This window comes from Microplitis mediator, chromosome 4 (genome assembly GCF_029852145.1).
Source record: "Microplitis mediator isolate UGA2020A chromosome 4, iyMicMedi2.1, whole genome shotgun sequence".
In the NCBI taxonomy this organism is placed as follows: Eukaryota; Metazoa; Arthropoda; class Insecta; order Hymenoptera; family Braconidae; genus Microplitis; species Microplitis mediator.
In genome coordinates this window covers 825,021-843,167 of record NC_079972.1, presented here as the reverse complement: position 1 = coordinate 843,167, position 18,147 = coordinate 825,021, and the positions used below count along the sequence as shown (strand labels likewise).

General features: G+C 31.2%; 1 protein-coding gene across 1 annotated transcript; it reads right to left on the bottom strand.

Annotated features, from left to right (window-relative positions):
• Positions 1 to 526: 526 nt before the first annotated feature.
• Positions 527 to 17,181, bottom strand: LOC130666740 (growth/differentiation factor 8). Its single transcript, XM_057467980.1, has 4 exons — positions 16,493 to 17,181; positions 1,913 to 2,170; positions 1,371 to 1,753; positions 527 to 1,276 (listed from the first exon to the last, which is right to left on the bottom strand). The coding sequence occupies exons 1-4, from the start codon at positions 16,947 to 16,949 to the stop codon at positions 1,121 to 1,123; spliced, it is 1,254 nt and encodes a 417-aa protein (XP_057323963.1). The 5' UTR covers positions 16,950 to 17,181; the 3' UTR covers positions 527 to 1,120.
• Positions 17,182 to 18,147: the final 966 nt, after the last annotated feature.

Below are 18,147 nucleotides of genomic sequence, written 5' to 3'. Positions count from 1 at the left end.
TCCTAATTAAACTACTTAATTAATAATTTACAGATATTCTAAATGAGATTCTAAAAATGACTATATTCGTTCATGCATGATTATATATAATCATATATGATCATGTATAAACAGATCAAGTTATGTATGATCAGACCTGGCCAATTTTTGGATCTGATCATATATAGACAATTATGCATGATCATATATGATTAGACAAAATCTTTTTTAATCGGGTAAGCTGGAGAAAAATATTGTATCCTGTTTTTTAGTTCAGATTTTATATTTAAAAACCAAGATAGAAGTCTAAGAATACTAAGATTTAACAATCTTAATATGTTCAGAGTACCGACATATCTTTAAGATTATTGGAACATTCGTAAGGACAAATTTTCTATTATTATTCACTTGCATCGTACATAATAAGCCTCCGAACTATCAACTGTTCGTATACTTGATTGAATTTCTATAAATTTCTATACTTTGGTACAAAGATTTTTATTTACATCGAGAATCGTTTTAAGGGGCGAAATAATTAAAACTAAAAGAAAAACCTAAGTAATGATTATATTCTGATTGATATATACAATTAATAATATGTAGATTTGTTTTCCCGATAATAAACTGGAGTGAAGAACCCAAATTAAGATTAACACTTATAAAAAAAAATACTGTCTTATTTTTCATCATTCAGTACCTTTCTCATTTTGAAGACTTTTATTACATTGTCTATAAATAACAAGAGTGTAGTATCTGTTGTTCATATAATACAATAACATAAACGTACTGAAGAGAAAAACTCGAGAATACCATTCTCTTCCCGACGTGAGAGGATCTTCACGAGTGGTCGCTCCGACACGTTTCACTATTACTCTTCTTTTTTTTTTCGTCGCAAAATCCTTTCTCTCAAATGTTCTCTACGTCTCTTTATTTTCTTTATCTCTTTTTTTTTTATTTTACTCTATCTACTTTCTTCTTTAGTCCTCATTGAAGGTAACCACAGCGAGCGAGAGAAAAGAAACTGAGCATCACATTTTGAACACAATTTGTCGTTGATACGAGTCTTACGTGAACCACCCACAGTAACAGCTTTCACGCTGAAATAAAAGGACTTGGTTGTTCCACGTTAGAAGATTTAGTCTCACATGCAACCACAAGCTTCTACGACCATGTTTGGAAGTGTTTTTTGGGTTATCGTGTTGTTAGAATCCACGTAAAGCAGCTGAATTGGGGAAAGCTGAGTCGGCGAGCAGCAAGGCACAATCTCGCTTTGTCCGCCATTTTTCATTAACCATTTCTGTAAATATTAACATTTTATTCATAACTTTTAATTTAAAATTTATTTTTCTCTTTGGAAAATTTTTATAATTTGTTAAGTAAATTCTATTTACTCTTAAAATATTGTTGTAAGGCGAACCACTCATAATCAGGGATGCTGCAGATGAACATGACCCACGACAAAAGTAAGCATGGTATCCACTAGGATGAAGAATCCAATCGCTCCACCCGATTTCATCGAAGCTTATATATAGTTGATCCCGGCAGCATTCTTTCATTTCTGGCAAACAATTGGAATTCCGTTTCGGTCGATTTTTAGGAAGCAATGGTGATGTATGAATTACCAGAAAAGGCTTTAACGTTAGTTCAGTAGATACTGGAGCAGTTTCACGATCAATGGAGCATGTGCTGCATGCTATTTGAATCGCGTGATTAAGGATTCGCCGCTCTACCCACTTTCTCACAGTAAACGCAACATCAGTTTTTACCCAACCCTCTGTAAATAAAAAAAAAAAAAAAAATTTCTATTAAATTTATCTGACAATTATCAACTTTGAACGTCAAAAAAAAAAGTTAATTAAAAAAAAGATGTTGAGCACATTTCAGAAATGGAAACTAATAAAAAAGTTATATCGATGATAAGGAAAAAACTTACCTTCAATAGAAGTTTCAAAAATTGCCATGATTGTATTTTTTTCAAAACTTCCACCTTGATCCCAATGATCCAATTCTGCCAAAACAAATGTTTGACCATAAACATCATTCTCATCATTTTCTTTGTAAAACCAAAGATCAGCTGAAGTTACATCAACAAATTGCATTTCTGTCGGAAGGTTAAAAGTGAAACACGCTGCAGGACTAAAACCCGTCAAATGATTTGAATTTTGACGACAGTTTTTCATATCTGCTATGCCTGCGAATAAAAATATTGAAAATTTATTTCTGTTCATAAGAGTTTATTAGTGATCATTAGTATAGTCCGATTAGTGAATCATCACTATTGAAAGTGATATCAATATCGATCATGCTTTAAATAAAAAAAAACTCTACACGGAAAGCAAATTATGGCAGCGGTTCACATAATTTTGTGAAATTTTTTCCTATACCATCATAGGAATTACGACCATAAATTATGGGAGCGGTTCCTATAATTATGGGAATGATACCCATAACACTATAGGAATGATTCCTATAATTATAGGAATGGTTCCTATAATTTATAGGAATACTTTCTGTAATATTATGGGAATCATTCCTATAATTTATGGGAATGGTTCCGATAATAGTATGGGAACTATTCTTATAATATTATGAGAATGATTCCCCTAATGCAATTGGAATGGTTCATATACCATTATGGGAATCATTTCCATAATATTATGGGAATAGTTCCCATACTATTATAGGAACCATTCCTATAATAGTATGGGAATGGTTCCCATATTATAATAAAAAAATTATTTTAAAGAAGTGTGGTAATCACTTCTACAATACACAGAAATATTATTAAACATAAAAACAAAAATTCAAAAATTGAAGAAAAAAAATCGTATTTGGCAAAAAAACATTGAAATTTTTAACAAGAATTTTTTGTCAGCACAAAACATTCAAGAAAATTCAAATTTTGAGAAATTTCTACACTATTGTGCAAAAAAAACATTTTATGATATTATAGGGATGGTTCCCATAACATTATGGGAATAGTTCCCATAATATTATAGGAATAGTTCCTATACCAATATGGGAACCATTCCCATACCATTATGGGAATGGTTCCCATAATGATGTGGGAATGGTTCCCATAATATATGGGAACCATCCCTATAGTAGTATAGGTAGTATTTCCATACCATTATGGGAACCATTCCCATAATGCATAGCAAAACTTCCCATAATTTTCTTTCCGTGTATCCTTGAAATTTTATTTTTATTTTCTATATAAATACAATAAAAATTTATATAATGCTTAATCATCACGATTAATATGATTTACATTCTCAAAATCATTGAGATTTCTATGATAAATATAGCGACCTTCAAATAATCCTAGCTATTGAGTCCGTGATATTGGTAGAGTGTAAGAAGCTTCAACTGATATGCGGAAGGATCCAGGTTCGATCCCCAGAAATGACGAATAATTTTTCATCGATAAAAAATTAATAAACATCAATCAATCAGTTCAATTAGTAATCTTAGTATGTATGATTGGATCCAAATTATTCTTTATCAGGTTACACCATCAATACTAAGGAATAAGTGGATTGCGCTTATGTACACTAGAAACACCGAAAATACTGAACGCACAAATTATACATTAAATCATCAACTAATGAAAATAAAGCATTAGCGCGCAAAAATACTAGACGATATACGATAAGTCGTTCTTCTACGATGAGTAGTTTTTGATTAGTATTTTCCCATCGCATTCATTAGTATTTTTCCGTTCTTACGGAAGAAAACACTGTACACAAATATTATTTTAATATTTGGAAATATTATTGATTGCATATATTACCAAAAACTATGCAAATCATATTATCTTGAAAAAATATCATCACTAACTGTTAATTTATCCTATCGGTTTTAATCAATAAAAAATATTATTAATTATTTCTACAATACCTACTAAATCATATAGAGGAAGTGGGGCAAAATGGGCCCTCTAAAGAATCTACTAATATTCGACTATTATTTTATTTCATCATAATAGCATATTACACCCGACTAGAATTTCTTCCTGATTTGCCTGAAGTACCAAAAGGACCTTATCAGGTTAATATAAGGTTTGCCTTATTAGGGCAAACCTGACAAGTTCCTTGTCAGGACCTCATCAGGATATCCTTATTCAAAAAAAAGTTATTTGCCATCAGGTCAACCTGACGAGTTCCTGATCAGGACCGTATCTGGATATCCCTATTCAAAAACAAGTTATCCCATTCCTTCAAATATTTCATTTACAGGCTACAAATTTAAAAAAGTACAAAAGAATATTATATAAAAATTACGTCAATCATTGTAGCACAGATTTTTTACTTCTTCATCAGTTATTATTTGACATCATACTGAATATTATATTTACACTTTCAAGATCACTTGTGTATGTCAGCCCAGTGGATAGCATCGAGGACTTTGAATCGAAAGGACGCAGGTTCGAACCCAGCAGTTATCGGGATTTCTTCATCAATAAAAAATATGTTTACTTCCTCTAATTAATGCTTTCAATACAATAGATAACATTCTCGATCGAATTAAAATTCTCTTATTTTTTTTTGCAATTTAATATTTTTTTAAAAAAAATTACTAATAAGGTAATCCTGATAAGGATTTGATGAGGATATCCTGGTAAGGACCTGATAAGGCAATCCTGATAAGGATGTAATGAGGATATCCAGGTAAGGTCCTGATAAGGCAATCCCGATAAGGACCTCATGGGTCTTAAGCGTTACATCCATATCAGGATCCTCGTCAGGATACCCTGATCGGGACCTTATTTGAAATAAGGTTAACCCGATAAGGACCTCGTCAGGCCCTTATGAAAAATTCTAGTCGGGTACACATCAATAAGGAAGGAAAGTAGGACATTCTAAACTGTATAGAGTGTATAATTAACTATCCGAGCCGGAGGCAAGGGTCGCGAACACTTAGATTGGGATTTCCTACTCTCCTCCGCGGTTCGTATACAATTTTTCACCAGATCTGCATCTATTTGGCTCTATTTTGTAGGAAGAATGGCGCATGCACTGTTGTTTATCATTTGTTCTCTCATAAAAGAAAAGAGCAACTATCTTTTAAACAGGACAAGAATTTAAAGTTGTAAGTATGGGAAAAACGCCAATTAATAAATTTCTCTAAAATATTGACTTTTCGTGCTTAATTATTTTAATGTTTTGTATACTGATACATTGAACGGACTATGGCATAAGCTCGGATAGCTTAACTGAAAGAGCACTCGGCGCGCCGTTGACATGGTCTCGGTTCGACTTCCAGATTATTTTTAAGCTTTGGAAAAAAAAATTCATTCTCAAATTTAAGTTCAGAAAATTTAGACGTGTTAAAAGCAAACCACAATTTCAAACACTTTGCAAGGCTTCCTTGTTCATAAATCATTTAAACTGAACAAAAATTTTGGGGGCCCATTATGCCTCCCCCCCCTTCCCTATATTATGTTTACATAAATTAATATTTTTTGTACACAATCCAGACTAGAGAGAATATAGAAACTAAAAAAATGACTTACTCTGCTGATGAATATTCATCGGAATTCTGTGAATAAATCATGCGATCATCAAGCAAAAGCAAACTGACATGTAAATTGAATAAAATTACAGGGAACGCTGCTCGTAACACACGAATGAAATTATTCGTAATTAAAGTTTGGAAGTTAAAAAGCCAATCGCTCTGTGTTCTAATCAACGCCGAACACTAGTGAATAATTTTAATTAAACAGTATTGAATTCGCACAACCTCGTAAAGCATTATAATGCAGAAGAGGAGACAAATAATTATTAGTTAAACTATTTTTTTTAAAGCTTCAAAATTATCTAAACTGACGTTAATAGATTTTATCATAATTCTGAAATTTATAGAGGAGGGGGTAGAAGACTAAAATAGGTACCCCTAAAATTTTCTAAAAAAGTTTTTTTAACACTCCAAAATTACTTTTCTAAATATACAGTAGAACCTCGATAACTCAAATCTCGATAAGTTCAAAACCTCTGTAACTTAAAAATTTTTTTGATTCCGTTCCCTTCACAGCTTAAAACCTCTATTACTTAAAGTACAAAACCTCGATAACTCAAACAATTATTTTGAGCATTGCCCTCGATAACTTAAAATAATATTTTGGTGACCTCCATAACTTAAAGTAATATCATTGAGTTATCGTATTAAGTATGTATGCAAACAAAAGGTTTCGCCAAAAGCTTAATTGATTTTCACTTTAGTCTTTCACTTAATCGGGAACTAGGGACCCGGGAAAAAATGTTTTTATAAAATTTTATAAAATAATATAAAATTTTATACAATTTTATAAAATTTTGTAAGATTTTATAAGATTTTACAGCAAAATTTTATAAAAATTCATACAATTTTATAAAATTTTATACAATTTTATAAAATCTTATAAAATTTTATAAAATCTTCTAAAATTTTATAAAGTAAGATCTGAGTAAGGAATGTAATAAATAAATCTAATTTTATAAAATTGTATGACATTTTATAAAATTGTATAAAATATAACAAAATTTTATAAAATTTTACACAAATGTATAAAATTATATAAAATTTTATACAATTTTATAAGACTGTACAGCGAAATTTTATATAATTTCATATAATTTTATCAAATTTCATAGAATTTTATAAAATTTTATAAAATTTTATATGGTAAGATCTTAAAAGGGAAGTCATAATTAGATAAAATTTTATATAATTGTACGAAATTTTATAAGATTTTATCAAATTGTATAAACTTTTATACGATTTCATAAAATTATATAAATTTTTATGCAATCTTATAAAATTTTATAAAGTAAGATCTTAGTTAAGGAAATAATAATTAAATGAAATTTGATATAATTGTATGAAATTTTATAAAGTTTTATAAAGTTTTATACGATTTCATAGAATTATATAAAATTTTATACAATCTTATACAATTTTATATAGTTTTATAAAGTAAGTCCTTAGAAGAGAAGTAATATTTAGATGAAATTTTATAAAGTTGTATACGATTTCATAAAATTATATAACATTTTATACAATTTTATATAATTTTATAAAGTAAGTCCTTAGAAGAGAAGTAATATTTAGATGAAATTTTATAAAATTTTATGAAGTTGTATACGATTTCATAAAATTATATGCGATCTTATAAAATCTTATACAAATTTATACAATTTTATAAAGTAAGATCTCAAAAGGGGAGTAATAATTAGATAAAATTTTATATAATTGTATGAAATTTTATAAAATTATATAATATTTCATAAAACTTTAGAGAACTTGATGCCACTATTGCATCTAGTGTAGGGTAGCATTTTGTAAATTTTGATAAAATTTCACACAATTTTATAACGTTTATTACAAATTATTATAAAAATTGTTAGAAATTCAAAGTAAATAAATAAAATTTTCGATGGCCGGCCATAAAAAAAAAATTTCATTTTTGCGGGCAAAATATGGTGATAAACAAATATGAAAATTATATTATAAAAAATATAATTGGTTACCTAAATATATGCAGGGTACCCCTAGAAAAATGTAGAACAAGAAAAAAATCCGAATATTGAATAAGTTTGATTTTATTAAAATTTCTTGGAAGTTATTTACATTAAGAAAAATTATATTTTACACAATTATTGGATGCAAAGGAAGATAATAAAGTTTTTAATAGTTTTTATCATAATACAAAAGTTTTTAACATTTTCCGACCGGCACTTGATTCTTGAAAAAGTTTAACGAAAAAAATTCAAAATAATTCAATTTTATTTACAAAAGTAATTTTGGGATGGTTATAATAGATTTAAAAAAAAAAAAATTTTTTTTATTAAATTTTAGAAGTACCTCGTTTTGCCTACCCCCGCCGCCCCTTTCTCTTACATATTTATATATATATATATATATATATATATATATATATATATATATATATATATATATATAACATAATGTGATAATTTTGAATTTAATGTTTTTAAACTTTTATTTTGTCAACTAGCAATTCAAATTAAATCGTCGTTATTCAAGAAAAAGTTCAAAGGTTTCGCCATTAATTCAAAAATAAAAATCATGAAAAATCAATAAATTTAATTAATTTTAAAATTTCATGTCCATTAAACAGTCGATAGTTGAATTATTAAAATCTTTTTTTATATATAATTATAAATTAATACTATGAAATATGGCTGATAAGAATTCATGAGTAATCATAAATACAGCCACGAATATTTCTAAGCTACAGGTGACCAATAGACGAGCGGAGCAGACTACGATTCTTCAATGACAAAAGTTAAGCAGCATCGAGGGTGGCCATTAATTGGATGGGTAACCCGTCCCGGAAAAAAAAAATCATTTTATAAAACTTTATAAAATTTTATGAAATTTTATACTGAAAATGGCCTGGTAAAATTTTATCAAATTTTACAAAGTTTTATAAAATTTTATACATTTTTATAAAACTTCATAAAATTTTATAAAACTTTATAAAATTTGATAAAATTTTACCAGGCCATTTTCAGTATAAAATTTTATAAAATTTTAGTACTAAAATTTTGTAAAATTTTATAAAATTTTACAAAATTTTATAAAAACATTTTTTCCCGGGGAAATAAAGGATAAAGGGGAGGGGGAGGACCTTTACTCAGTAGGAATTTTCATATAAGAGTAAATATATATGTATAAATAAATAAAAATCTATCATTTCTATTGAATTATATGTATCTTTTTCACACTCAAGTTTCCAATCAATAAACCTCGTTAAGTTAAAAATTTTACTTTAATAACCTCTCTAACTTAAACTCTCGATAAGTAAAAAACTCGATAACTCAAATTTTTTTACGTTTCCCTTGAATTTTAACTTATCGAGGTTCTACTGTAATTTAACATTGTTTTGAACTTTTTTTTTCTGTGGTTTTCAAAAAATTGTATTTTTGTAAAAAAATACTATGAAATCGATTTGACTTTTTTTTCAGATTCCCGCTAAGAAAATTGAATATTTTCAAAAAAAAGAAGGGTAATTATTGGTTTCGGCCCGATTTTCAAATATCGAATTTCTATCAAATCTTGACGTTTCGAGGTTCTAGGAAGTTATTCTGACTAATTTCAAGATCATGTCCGAGTGTATGTATGTACGTAGGTATGTAAATATCTGTAACTTTTGAACAGATGAACCGATTGTGGTCTCCAAGGTGGCATTCAACGCGGCTTCTTAATTCCTACAAGCTGTGAAGGATTGAGCTTACTCGGTAGGGTGCGTTCGGAGATATTCCAAAAATAACATTTTTTCAAAAATGTTTTTTTTTTTTTGGATAACTTGTAATGTGTTCGATGGATTGATTTCAAAATCTAATCAGCTCTAAAACTTCATAGGTCGCGCAGAATGCCACCTCAACCATATAAATCAGTTCATTCATTCAAAAGAAACCGTTGACGAAAGAATTAAAAAAAAAATTTATTCATAGTTTTTTTTGAAATTTCTCAACAACGACCAAATTAATCAATTCCAAAATGTTATCAGCTGTAGGTTTTCATGTGCATTTCTTGCACCAGTCACTTACAGTAGTTACTTACGCATGTCTTGCTTAAGATCTGCTCAAGGCTCAAGGTCAATTTCGGGCCTTGAGCAGATCTCGAGCAAGCCATGGGCAGCTATTTTCAACTATAGCCTTCCTCCAGAATTGAGTTATAATCTGGATCAAATTTCTTGTGTGAGGCTTGCACTGGACTTGCTATTGAAATCTAGCCACAAGTATCTGCCCTATTTAGAAAATCTCGTAGAATCCATTAGATTCTCATAAATTCCGATAGAAATTTTATAAGAATGAGTCAGTTTTATGAGAAGTGCTATGGTTAAGTATAGAGCTTTGTACATACAGCTATAAGAATTTATTGGATTTTTTAAACAGAGTGCAGCAAGACGCATACGTAGAAAAAGACACTAGCACCTATCGATCTTGAGAGCAGACTTGCTCAAGAATTTAAAAAAATTGTTATGTGGGTTTCAAATATTCAATTTTTATTCAATGGAGAGCTCAGATTATAAAGTTAATAAAAATAATTTTATCGTAGATTCGTGTCTAAGCTCTATTTACACGTGAAAAAAGATATTGTGATTAGAAGTATCTAAAGTATCGTTATGCGGATTTCGTGAAAGGAACGATCGTGTATAGTTATAGTAAAGCAACCTGGATGGGTACCTTTACGATCCATTCTACTTCCATTCACGATACGATCGTTGCCACCACGGTACGTTACGCTAACCTAACTAACCTCCAAATGGGTAAATGAATATCGTGACAATCAGAAAATGGTATGGTGCTGATCACAAGAATTTTTTTCCGTGTACTTCTGATAAAATTTTAAATTATTGGGAAAGTTATTACAATTTTTGTCGTTCAAAAAAAAAAATTTAGCATTATTAGTAAATTTTCGAATAATTCGTGAATTTGTGAATAATTTGAAAGATGCGAATGACTCAAAAGTTCGAATTATTAGATTCGAATAGTTCGATTTAATTCAATACAAGCGATTCGTAAGTTCGCACTATTCGCACACGCCTACCCAGAGAGGAAAGTACCACGGGCCCAGACTTGGCCCAACTTTGTAGAACCTTGGGCCAGGCTTGTAAGCCAGTCTTGGCCCAGCCTTGGTAGAAGCCTGGAATGATAATCTCGGGCCAAGCCTGGTTGCCAGACCTGGCCCATGCTTGGTTACCAGACCAGGCCCATGCCTGGTTGCCAGACCTGGCCCAGGCTTCCAGGAAACGAATAAATTTAATTAAAAAAAATTTATTATTATTAACCTCGTAGAATTCATGATCATTAACGTTTTAATTATCTAAGGGAGGTAAATGATGTGAAAAAAACTCGGTGAAAATTCTGCTGGACTCTGGGCGCGAACTGCCGTCCTTCTGATTACTGGGTCCGAACGGTAGCTACTGGACGAACCTACTAACGTTGAACTGGTACATTTATATGATCTACTTATATAAACCATAGGTATATCCAAACTTGGGTAATCCTACCTTGGCCCAAGTCTAGCTTGCCATCGGATAGCCAAGGCTAGGTTACCCAGTCTTGGTCCAAGCCTGGGTAATCATTGTAACGGCCAAGGCTAGGTTACCCAGTCTTGGCCCAAGTCTGGCTTGCCATTGGATGGCCAAGGCTAAGTTACCCAGTCCTGGCCCAAGCCTGGGCCAATATAGGTGTGCCAAAGCTAGGTTCCCCAGTGCTGGGCCAAGTAGGGGCCCGTTGTTCAACTCTGGCAGCTCCTGTATGGGGAGTTACCAGACTACCTTAAAAAAAAAAAAAAAGTTAAACGTATTTGAATCCCCTAAAATTTAGTATTCCGTTCTGCCCCCCCCCCCCTCCCTACCCTATTAGAGAAATATTTTTAAATATTGCACCGCTTTAAATATTTATGAAGGAAATGTCTTGAAATTATCGTTTTTTAATTAAAACATTTAAAGAATGTTAGAATGTCCTCAACGATATATATAGATGCAATAAGGACAATTCTGGATAGATTCCAAGGAGCATATTCTTTAACTGTTTATGACAATAATAAGCATCCAACTTTTCAATGGTATTTTTCGAGTGTAAGTAAATACGCAACAATAAGCAACAGAGCGAGCATATAATATCGATCAGTGATAACTTTTAAACACAACTACTAGTAGAAAATAAATAGCTCCAAGTATCTTTATTCCTTTTATAAAAGAACTAACAGAATAATTTTCGGATAGTAATGAAGTACCACATTTTTCGTATCCTTAATTTTATTTAGATAAGGAGCATAAGGGGGGGGGGGGGTCAAAACGGGGAATTTAAAAAAATAATAAGTTTTCGAGACTCAAATACGTTACATATATTCTTTCTTTCATGATATTCAAAGTGAAAAGAAGAAATTTTCATTTTTTTGCGGGCAAAATTGGGTACCCGCTAAAAATAAATTTAAAAAAAAAATAAATTTCTGGAAATTAAATAAATTCGATTAAATTAAATTTTCTTATAAGTAATTTATAAAAAGAAAAATTACATGCCACTAATAATAGGATGAAAATATTCAACTACCTACTTTAACTCATTAATTTTTTATTTGTGAAGCACTAATTATTACTAACTAAAAAGTGAAAGATTTCATTTAGTTTTAATTCTAAATGACAGATGAACAAGCAAAACTTGCAATGATAGACGTAACTGATCTAACTAATCTACCTATACCCTCGCAGATTTGAATCACGGTGGAAACACCGTGGAAGTGTAAACACCGTGGATCCACCGTTGTTACACGGTGGGTTTGTTCCATTTAACCATCGGGTATACACAGTGTATCCACTCCGATTACGCGGTGTATCCACCGTGATTCCACGGTGGCTTGACCACTGTGTATCCACGGTGTTTCCACTGTGATTACGCGGTGCATCCACCGTGATTCTACGGTGGCTCTGTGCTATTTCACCACCGTGGTTCCACGGTGTATCCACCGCGTAATCACAGTGGAAACACCGTGTATACACAGTGGTCAAGCCACCGTGGAATCACGGTGGATACACCGCGTAATCACAGTGGTAGAATGGAACAAACCCACCGTGTTTCCACCGTGATTCAAATCTGCGAGGGTACCCATAAAAGATTACAAAAAAAAATTAAAAGACACATCAGCGCCGAATGGAACCGAATGTGGACCTCCGAAAAACATACTTTCCTCCACGAAATCAGAAGTAATATTTGGAAACCCCCCCCCCCCCTCATTTCACTCTAAGATATGACCAATGTATAAGCTCCAGACTAAGAATAGGACACACTCGGTTCTCACATGGTAACTTAATGAACAAAACTAACCCCGCTATTTGTCCAGGATGCAACGACATTGTCTCAGTTAAACACCTCACAACCTGCCCAGGGTTAACTCAACAGAGAAATACATCGCAGCTGCCCAACAACATGTGTCAAATCCTTAATGACAGAAAATACTTAAAAAAGTTCGCTGACATCATTAAATGTCTGAAACTAGAAATATAATCTACATTGTATGTAAATTGCAATATTGTATAACTCTTATGTTACTTGTATTTATTTTTGTTTTCTCTTGTCAATGTTTTGAATTATAAATTTTGTAACCTTCTCTTTTCCGTCGCCAAGGACCTTCCGGTTTGAGTGACGTTAAATAAATAAATAAAAAAAAAAAAAAAATTCTAAATGAGATATTGTTAAAAAAGCCATTATATATTGTTTATAGTAATAAGTTAAAAAATTATTAAAAGTTAATTAAATTTTAAAACTACAACAACTGTAAATACTTTCAAGTTGATTATTGAAATACACCTGAAGTAATTTGATATTTGGAGTTATTTTATTGTAAATTGAGAAAAACAAAAACCAAATGGAATTTATACTATTTTTTTTCAGAAACAAAATTTTTCTAAAACAGTAAAAAAGAAATTCAAAATTATATTCAATTCTATCTACAAAAATAATAATGGAATTTAAAAAAAAACAAACTTTTTTTATAAAATTTTTGGGATACCCCCTCCCCCTCCCATTGCACCCCTACCTCTAATTTAAGAATCTGGGTTTATTATTTGTTATTCAATTAAAAGCTCGCTATTGAATCTTAGTTGTTGAGAATAGTAGACAAGAGCGTAACCTGAAAAATTTTCAGGAATATGCAGTTCAGTCTGCAAAAGAATGATCTTTTCTCCCACTACTTGGTTCTGATGAAATGGATAAATTTGCACTAAGGCGCATGCGCAGCAATGCTATTTATAGAAAACTGGCGGGGGAAAAGTCACATTTTTTTGCGGACTCGGATATAAATGAATTAACCTTCAAACCCTATCGTCAAAAATTTTCGCGCTATTCGAAACCACTGATCTGACAGACCGCAATGCAATAAAACTTGTTAATTTTCTGGTCCTGAATGTATTTTTTATATTTACATCATTGTTTTCTGATGTAAGAATCATAGTTTATCCATCATTCTAGCTCTCGAAATTCTCGACAATTGTAGTTAAAAAATAAGTGCTAATTTTTCATGTCTTTGACTCCATTATTGAGTGAGGTTATGATTTATTTCCTATTAAAGCTCATAGGAATGAAAAGGAGCGAAATGAAAAAAAAAGTATATAAATTGTTAAACAGCTAAAAAAAAAATTAAAAAATGATGATTCGTTGGGAATTAAATAGTTAGGAAGCTACTAAGAATTTTATTTATTTTAAGTTTGATTAGCAGTCTCAAGACCGCTGTTACGGTTTAAAGGTTAATAAAAATAATCTTATAATTTGAAACGAAATAATTTTATAATTTTATTAATATCAACTCTTTTTACTGAAATTCGTGTTCACCAAGTAGTTAATGATATTAAAAAATAATGCGACAAACTACTGACTTTGCAGCTCACGAGCTTTTTAAAGTCCGAAATATTGATTATCTTTATGGTTCGCTATGATCATAATATTTTTTGAATTCTTGTAAATTACTTGAGTAAGTAATCAATCTTAAGACCCTGATTAAAAATATTCATTGAAAAGTATTGAAAAAAATCTGTCTATCGGTTGACCCTGCGGGCCAGCCCCAAAACTTCCCGCTGTTTTCGAGCTCCTCGAGCTCGAAAACATTGTTGGGGATACATTTTCGAGCTCTTCGAGCTAAAATACTTTAGTGTGCCATTGTTTTAAAAAAAACCGATTTTAGCATTTCTTTCTCCCACGATATCTCAGGAATGAATTGACCGATTTTGATGGTTGCGGCGGCAATCGGCGTATTTTATTGAGTTCTAGAGCTGATAAAATTTTGAAATTGTTTGGTTCAGTTGTTTCGAAGATATTCGCAAAAAACTGTTTTTTACCATTTCTTTCTCCCGCGATAACTCTCGAACGAATTATCTGATTTTGATGATTGAGGCGGCAATCGACGTGTTTTATTGAGTTCTAGAGCTGATTAGATTTTGAAGTTGATCGTATAAGTCGTTTCTGAGAAATCAATAAAAAACTAAAATAAAAAAAAATTTTTAATTCTTATTCTTTGTATAACTTGTAAACTACATGACCGATTTACCCCGAAATCTAATCAATTCTAAATTTTGGTGAGCTCTTTCGATCGCCACCAAGTACGTTCAAATCGGTTCATCCGTTCCAAAGATATCGTCGGACAAAAAAAAGTTCACACACACACACACACATACGCACACATACATACGTTCACACACACACACACACACACACACACACACACACACACACATACGCACACATACATACGCACACACACACACACACACACACACACACACACACACACACACACACACACACACACACACACACACACACACACACACACACACATACGCACACATACATACGTACACACACACACACACACACACACACACACACACACACACACACACACACACACACACACACACGCACACACACATACGCACACATACATACGCACACACACACACACACACACACACACACACACACACACACACACACATACATGGACGTCCACCCGGGAATAGTCAGAATAGTTTCCTAGGACCTCAAAATGTCGACATCTGATGAAAACTCGATTTTCGAAAATCGGACCGAAATCAATAACTTCCCTTTTTTGAAAATTTGAAATTTTCTTAGCGGGAAGTTAAAAATGAGAATTGAATACTTTTGAATAAATTCTATTTCACAAGGTTTTCATCTAGACATAAAATTAATATTTTTCAATTATATTGAATCTAAAAATAATATAAGAATTTCTAAACTTCCAAAGAATTGAAAAAGATTCGAATAAATTGATATTTTTCAATCTTTTTCTAAATTTTCTTCAATACCAAAATAGTTCCATATTTCGGGTTAAGAGTTGGATTGAAAAAGATTCAAATAAATTGACATTTTCATTTTTTTTTAATACTTCTCAATAACAAAATAATTTCACATTTTGGGTCACGTGTGAAATTGAAAAAAATTTGAATGAATTGATAGTTTTTAATCTTTCTGAATTTCCCTCAATACCAAAATAGTTCCATATTTCCAATTATGACGTGAATTGAAATAAATTAAAATAAATTGATATTTTCCAATTTTTCTGAATCTTTTTCTAAAATGAAAGATTGAATTCTTTTCAATACTTTTTAATTCCATTATAAGAATTAGAAAGTATTCAAATAATCAAAATTTCAATTCCATTTAATATTTTTCAAAATTTCCGTATGAATTGAAAAGAATTGAAATAATTTTTAATACTTTTAAACGAGTATTTTACATCAGTTCGAACTGATTGGAAGTTTGAACGAGTTGCATCAGAAAATAATGAAAACGAAGACCATACACATCGATTGAGATTTATGTCAATCTCAGAATAGTAAGAGGTAATTTAAATAAAACTTCGATACGCAGATATTTGAGAAAATAACAATTTTTTAAGCGAAAAGTTAAAGATATAATGAAAAGGTTAATGTCAAGGTTATGATTCGATTATAGAATGAAAAAGTGATCGATTATAATTTTACCTTCATTTGGAAAAACGACAATTTGATCTGTTTTCCCGTAAAAGCTTTCTGCTTGTTTCTCTGATTCAAAAGGTTCACCAGGTCGTAGTTCAAGCACGTATCCATTTATTAGAGGCTTTGGTAACGTTGACAGTGAAATTGAAACATCTGGTGGCTTATCTAGTCTAAGTTTCTTTAAAATTTGTTGTTTTACGTATTCAACTCTAATTTCATTGAGAATATGTTCAATTTCTTCGTTTGGGGTCACTCGGTTTTTTATACATGCTGAACATTTGTGTTGAGGTTCTTCGGCTACCATAATATTTCCATTAGAAGCCATATTGCTATCACTGGCGCTACTCAATTTCCCTAAATAGAGAGAAGACCATACGCTTTTTAAGGGGTCAATTAACATAAACGCATTCACATTTAAAAAATATATAAAACCACTCAGAATCACAAAAGTTAACCAATGCATTTTTTAAAATTTATGTTCGATTGATAGCTTACTAATATTGATTAAATTTGATATTCACTTTATCATACTACGTCAATGATTATTGTAAAAAATAAATCCACAAGAAAAAAAAGAGTTTAAATTTATTTAAAAATATAAATGATCGTCTAAGCAGACGATGACGAAGACTGGAGGTAAAGCGTGACGTTGGGCCAGTCATGCAGTCGACTTGGCGACGGCGACCTTTGTCCCGTGATCGGGGCTGACTGCTTATTGGATAGCATATGAGTTGATATCAGTCGGAGAAACACGCGCTGTCGACATGTTTCTGGTACTAAGTGCTGCTAAGAGTGATCTTTTGAGCTTTTGAACTCATCTGGACCGTTTCAACTAGAATAAACCAGATTGTTTTCAAGATGTCAATCAATCATTCCATTTTAACAATTAATTAATAATTATTAATTTTTGTTTTTAAAGATACTCCGAAATTATTGACAAGTGCTACAAGTATTAATGATCCGCTTAAAAAATATAATCACTCGGAGACTAAACTAGGGTAAATAACATGCAATCGAAAATTTACAAGCATTTATCGTCGATTGTAGACTTCTTGACGAGACAAAAAAAAATAGTTGTATTTTTAACTGCCCGCTAAGAAAATTGCAAATTTTCGAAAATTCGGGGTTATTGTTTTTACCCTGATTTCCGAAAATCTAATTTTCATCAGGTGTCGACGTTTTGAGGTCCTATACGGAAAAAATTTTTTGATGAAAATTACTCTGCAATTTTGAGTTATCCTGGGCCATTCCAAAAAATTAGTATTTTTTATTTAAACTTTTAATATTTTTCGTTGAAATATTAATATCACTACACGGAAAGAAAATTATGGCAGCGGTTCCCATAATTTTGTGAAATTTTTTCCTATACCATAATACGAATTACGACCATAAATTATGGGAGCGGTTCCTATAATTATAGGAATGGTTCCTATAATTTATAGGAATACTTTCTATAATATTATAGGAACCATTCCCATAATATTATGGGAATGGTTCCTATAATAGTATGGGGACTATTCCCATAATATTATGGGAATGATTCCCATAATGCAATTGGAATGGTTCGTATACCATTATGGGAATCATTCCCATAATATTATGGGAATAGTTCCCATACTATTATAGGAACCATTCCTATAATATTATGGGAATGGATCCCA

Excerpts from the sequence above, each read along its gene's own strand:
- LOC130666740 (XM_057467980.1), bottom strand. The coding sequence starts at position 16,949 with ATGCATTGGTTAACTTTTGTGATTCTGAGTGGTTTTATATATTTTTTA. Across the intron at positions 2,171-16,492 it reads TGTCGTTTTTCCAAATGAAG|GCATAGCAGATATGAAAAAC; the intron begins GTAAAATTATAA and ends TTTTATTCGCAG. Across the intron at positions 1,277-1,370 it reads CTTACAACAATATTTTAAGA|AAATGGTTAATGAAAAATGG; the intron begins GTAAATAGAATT and ends TAATATTTACAG.